Source organism: Diceros bicornis, chromosome 16, assembly GCF_020826845.1.
Source record: "Diceros bicornis minor isolate mBicDic1 chromosome 16, mDicBic1.mat.cur, whole genome shotgun sequence".
Taxonomy (NCBI): domain Eukaryota; kingdom Metazoa; phylum Chordata; class Mammalia; order Perissodactyla; family Rhinocerotidae; genus Diceros; species Diceros bicornis.
In genome coordinates, this window is record NC_080755.1 from 14,638,402 (window position 1) to 14,644,401 (window position 6,000).

General features: G+C 37.3%; 1 protein-coding gene across 1 annotated transcript in view; it reads left to right on the forward strand.

Moving 5' to 3' along the window:
- Window positions 1-5,757, forward strand: part of CLUL1 (clusterin like 1) — a 32,903-nt gene extending 27,146 nt beyond the window's left edge. Inside the window, exon 7 of the mRNA XM_058556851.1 lies at window positions 5,569-5,757. Within this exon, the coding sequence (XP_058412834.1) occupies window positions 5,569-5,757 (189 nt within the window). The remainder of the gene's footprint in view (window positions 1-5,568) is intronic.
- The last annotated feature ends 243 nt before the right edge of the window (window positions 5,758-6,000 follow it).

The following is a 6,000-nucleotide window of genomic DNA, read 5'->3' on the forward strand; positions in this document are numbered from 1 at the left end:
CAAGAAAAAGCCCAAATAAGCAACCTTAAATTATACCTAACAGAACTAGAAAAAGATGAACAAACAAAGCCCAAAGTCAGCAGAAGGAGAGAAACAATAAAAATCAGAGCAGAAATAAATGAAATTGAGACCAAAAAAACAGTAGAAAGGATTAATGAAACAAAGAGTTGGTTCTTTGAGAAGAGAAACAAAATTGACAACCCCTTAGCCAGACTTACTAAGAAAAGAAGAGAAAAGGCTCAAATAAATAAAATTAGAAATGAAAGAGGAGAAATTACAATGGATACCATGGAAATACAGAGGGTTATAAGAGAATACTATGAGAAATTATATGCCAAAAAATTGGACAATCTAGAAGAAATGGATAAATTCTTAGACTCATACAACCTCCCAAAACTGAACCAAGAAGAAATGGAGAATCTGGATAGACCAATCACAAGTAAAGAGATTGAAATAGTAATCAAAAACCTCCCCCAAAATAAAAAAGTCCAGGACCAGATGGCTTCTCCAGTGAATTTTACCAAACATTCAAAGAAGATTTAGTACCCATCCTTCTCAAACTATTCCAAAAAATAGAGGAAGATGGAACACTTCCTAAATCATTCTATGAGGCCAACATCACCCTGATACCAAAGCCAGACAAAGACAATACAAAGAAGGAAAATTACAGGCCAATATCACTGGTGAACATAGATGCAAAAATCCTCAACAAAATATTGGCAAACCAAATACAGCAATACATTAAAAAGATCATACACCATGATCAAGTGGGATTTATACCAGGGACGCAGGGATGGTTCAACATCCACAAATCAATCAACGTGATACACCACATCAACAAAACAAAGAATAAAAACCACATGGTCATCTCAATAGACGCAGAGAAGGCATTTGACAAGATACAACATCCATTTATGATAAAAACTCTCAACAAAATGGGTATAGAAGGGAAGTACCTCAAAATAATAAAGGCTATTTATGACAAACCCACAGCCAACATCATACTCAACGGGGAAAGACTGAAAGCCATTCCTCTGAGAACAGGAACGAGGCAGGGCTTCCCACTCTCACTACTCCTATTCAACATAGTACTGGAGGTTTTGGCCAGAGCAATTAGGCAAGAAAAAAGGAATAAAAGGAATGCAAATAGGCAACGAAGAAGTGAAACTCTCACTATTTGCAGATGACATGATTTTATATATAGAAAACCCTAAAGAATCCATTGGAAAACTATTAGAAATAATCAACAACTACAGCAAAGTCGCAGGGTACAAAATCAATCTACAAAAATCAGTTGCATATCTGTATGCTAATAACGAACTAACGGAAAGAGAGCTCAAAAAGATAGTACCATTTACATTTGCATCAAAAAGAATAAAACATCTAGGAATAAATCTTACCAAGGAGGTGAAAGACCTATACAATGAAAACTACAAGACGTTATTGAAAGAAATTGATGATGACATAAAGAAATTGAAAGACATCCTAGGCACATGGATTGGAAGAATAAACATAGTTAAAATGTCTATATTACCTAAAGCAATCTACAAATTCAATGCAATCCCAATCAGAATCCCCGTGACATTCTTCACGGAAATAGAAAAAAGAATACTAAATTCATATAGGTCAACAAAAGACCCCAAATAGCTAACACAATCCTAAGAAAAAAGAACAAAGCTGGAGGCATCACAACCACTGGCTTCAAAACATACTACAAAGCAGGCCGGCCCCGTGGCTTAGCGGTTAAGTGCACGCGCTCCAATACTGGTGCCCTGGATCCGGATCCCGGGCGCGCACCAACGCACCACTTCTCCAGCCATGCTGAGGCCACGTCCCACATACAGCAACTAGAAGGATGTGCAACTATGACATACAACTATCTACTGGGGCTTTGGGGAAAAAAAAAGAGGAGGAGGATTGGTGATAGATGTTAGCTCAGAGCTGGTCTTCCTCAGCAAAAAGAGGAGGATTAGCACGGGTGTTAGCTCAGGGCTGATCTTCCTCACAAAAAAAAAAAAAGTACTACAAAGCAATAGTAATCAAAACAGCATGGTACTGGTAGAAAAACAGATACACAGATCAATGGAGCAGAATTGAAAGCCCAGAAATAAAACCACACATATACAGACAGTTAATTTTCAACAAAGGAGCTAAGAACATACAATGGAGAAAGGAAAGTCTCTTCAATAAATGGTGTTGGGAAAACTGGACAGCCACATGCAAAAGAATGAAAGTGGACCATCTGCTATTGCCATTCACAAAAATTAACTCAAAATGGATCAAAGACCTGAAGGTGAGACCTGAAACTATAAAACTCGTAGAAGAAAATATAGGCAACACACTATTTTACATTGGTCATAAAGGAATCTTTTCAGATGACATGCCTACCCAGACTAGGGAAACTAAAGAAAAAATAAACAAGTGGGAGTTTATCAGATTAAAGAGCTTCTACAAGACAAACGAAACCAGAATCAAGATGAACAAACAACCCACCAGCTGGGAGAGAATATTTGCAAAACATATATCTGACAAGGGGTTGATCTCCATAATATACAAAGAACTCACACAACTGAACAACAAAAAAAACAAACAACCCGAACAAAAAATGGGCAGAGGATATGAACAGACACTTCTCCAAAGAAGATATACAGATGGCCAATAGGCACATGAAAAGATGTTCAGCATTACTAATCATCAGGGAAATGCAAATCAAAACAACACTAAGATATCACCTCACGCCCGTTAGAATGGCTATAATCACTAAGACATAAAACAACAAATGTTGGAGAGGATGTGGAGAAACAGGAACCCTCATACACAGCTGGTGGGAATGCAAACTGGTGCAGCCTCTGTGGAAAACGGTATGGAGATTCCTCAAAGAATTAAAAATAGAGATGCCCTATGATCCAGCTATCGCACTACTGGGAATCTATCCAAGGAACCTGAAATCAACAATCCAAAGAGGCTTATGCACCCCTATGTTCATTGCAGCATTATTCACCATAGCCAAGAAGTGGAAGCAACCTAAGTGTCCCTCGACTGACGATTGGATCAAGAAGATGTGGTATATATATACAATGGAATACTACTCAGCCATAAAAAAAGACAAAATCGTCCCATTTGCAACAACATGGATGAGCCTGGAGCGTATTATGTTAAGTGAAATAATCCAGAAAGAGAAAGACAAACACTGTATGATCTCACTCATATGTGGAATATAAACCAACACATGGACGGAGAAAACTGTATTGTGGTTACCAGGGGCAGTGGGGGTGGGGGTGGGCACAAGGGGTGAAGGGAGACATATATATGGTGATGGACAAACAAAAATGTACAACCCAAAATTTCACAATGTTATAAACTATTAAAACATCAAACAAACAAACAAAAAAACAATGGGACAGAGCCAGCCCCATGGCTTAGTGGTTAAGTGCACATGTTCCACTACTGGCGGCCCTGGTTCGGATCCCGGGCGCACACCAATGTGCCACTTCTCCGGCCATGCTGAGGCCGCGTCCCACATACAGCAACTAGAAGGATGTGCAACTATGACATACAACTATCTACGGGGGCTTTGGGGGAAAAGAAAGGAGGAGGATTGGCAATAGATTTTAGCTCAGAGCCGGTCTTCCTCAGCAAAAAGAGGAGGATTAGCACGGATGTTAGCTCAGGGCTGATCTTCCTCAAAAAAAAAAAAAAATTGGGACAGACTAGAAGAGGAAATATTAGAGTGCATTGCATTTAATAAGTCATATGCATATGTCATGGAACTTTCATTTCCATATATTCGTTTTTGTGTGTATAAATGTGTGTGTACACAAATACATATGACGTGTGTTTTTGAGTCATGGTGTAAAATGTATTTGTAACTGTAGACCACAGTCAAACGGTTTTGAAAGCCACTCTCCAATCCCTGTGGAGATTCTATTACTGATTCTGATTCTATTACTTCATTAGCAAGATCATATCCTCAGAGAGTAAAATAATTCAATATATTTGAACATCCTCACAAATACCACAGATTTTTAGTTTAGTGAGGAAAAATTCTTGTCTTGAAGAATAAAATTTGAAGAAAAATTTTAGCAGTGCTTTCAATCTTTAGAAAGGTACAGCCAATATTTGTTTTCATTGTTGTCAATATTTTCCGTTCTGTGCTTCCATTTACTTCCATTTCAATGTCTCTGAGACACTTAGACAGATTCGTCTCAAATTCCTTATATTGATAACAAAGGCACTTCTGTATGAAAACCTCCATAGAAAATAAAATTATGGTTTTCAATGATACATTTTTCTAATAATCATTACTAAAGAACACTTACTGTGTGTCAGACAATGTTCTAAGAACTTTTTCCATATACCAGATCATTTAATACCCTCAATGATCCTATAAGGTAAGTATTATTGTTTTCCAGATTTTTCAGATGAGGCACAGAGAAGTTAAACAAGTTGTCTGAGGTCACACAGTTAGTAAACGGTAGAACTGTGGTTCAAAACCAAGCAGCGTTTCTTCAGAATTGGTAGACTTAACCACCTTGCTGAACTGCCTGTAAAAGTTATTTTTCTCAAAACAGCTGTTATTTCATTATGTAACACAAAATGCAAAGCCATAAAACAGCAAGTACTGAAGAGGAACCTTGTGTAAAAACATACAAATTCCGGCAGGTGAAAAAAGTTACGTCTCTTGGGTTATAGTCACACGGGTGTTAGCTTTATAATTATTTATTAAACTAGACATAAACGCTTTATGCAGTTTTTATGTGTGTTATATTCACCAAAAGGAAAAGGGGAAAAGTTATGGTAGCTATTCGTTTATAAACTAGAATTAAGACATTACCAGTTTTTATTTGGCTTCTTAATATTTTGCTTTAGTTTTTTTGATAAGGGAATTTATTTGAAAATATTTTCAAAATAGTTCTCTTAAGGTTACATCTAGTTGCACGTCAGTACAGTTTCATTTCTATTACTAAAATCAAAGTATATGCACTCAAGAATTCATTAAGAGAGTAACTGATGTGCATGTCAGATGACTGGTTCTTACAAAAACCACACACACAGCCATAAGTTGTAAATTTCCTAGGAAAACTCAGTACAAAACTTGGTGCACCACATTAATATTTGTGGCACAGACAGTGGTGCTCACCAAATATTCTACTCGCGTTTTCCAGCTCGTCTTGCAGTTAAGTGGTGCCATGTGGCAAGTTCTGGCCAATGAAATGTGAATAAAAATGACAAGGGTTATTTCTAGACTGAGATAGTGAAGAACCTTGTGTGGTATCCGTTCTCTTTCTCTGCTGAGGGCACAAAGAAATCCATGTGTTCCATATGCTACAGCTGTGAGATGACATGACCTGTCAGCCAGGGTCCTGTGTGTCTAGGTAGTACAGAACCCTTGTAATGGTCATGTAACATGAGCCAGAAATAAATTTTTGTTGTATGAAGCCACTGGAATGTTGGGGCTAATTTGTTACCTTAGCACAACCTAGCTTATCTTGACTAACGTGGTATTAAATTAGTCCTGAATGTGCACTGGGATTTAGTAATCTTTTACCGTATAATCCTTCTTTTTAGGTAATTCCAGGTGTTCACGAAGGAAATTTTTCCAAACCAGATGAAATGATGATAGACCTAAGCAATCTGCCTTCCCCCAATGTGACACTCAAGATCCCTCTTGAAGAGAGTGCTGAGAATTCTAACTTCATTAGCTATGTGCTGGCGAAAGCTGTACAGCATTTTAAGGAACATTTTAAAACTTGGTAAGCAGAGGGTCTGATTAGGAATGCTTTGTTGACAGGAACAGATGATTCATAAAAGGAAAAAACAACAAAACTAGTTTTAAAATATCTGGACAATATGTTCAACCTCATTAATAGTTAAAGACACGAAAACTAAGACAAAATAGCATTTTTTGCCCATCAAATTTGCACATTAAAAAAATATATAAAATCCTGACAGGAGTGTGATGAAATGGGAATTCTTATATGTTATTGGTGGGAACATAAA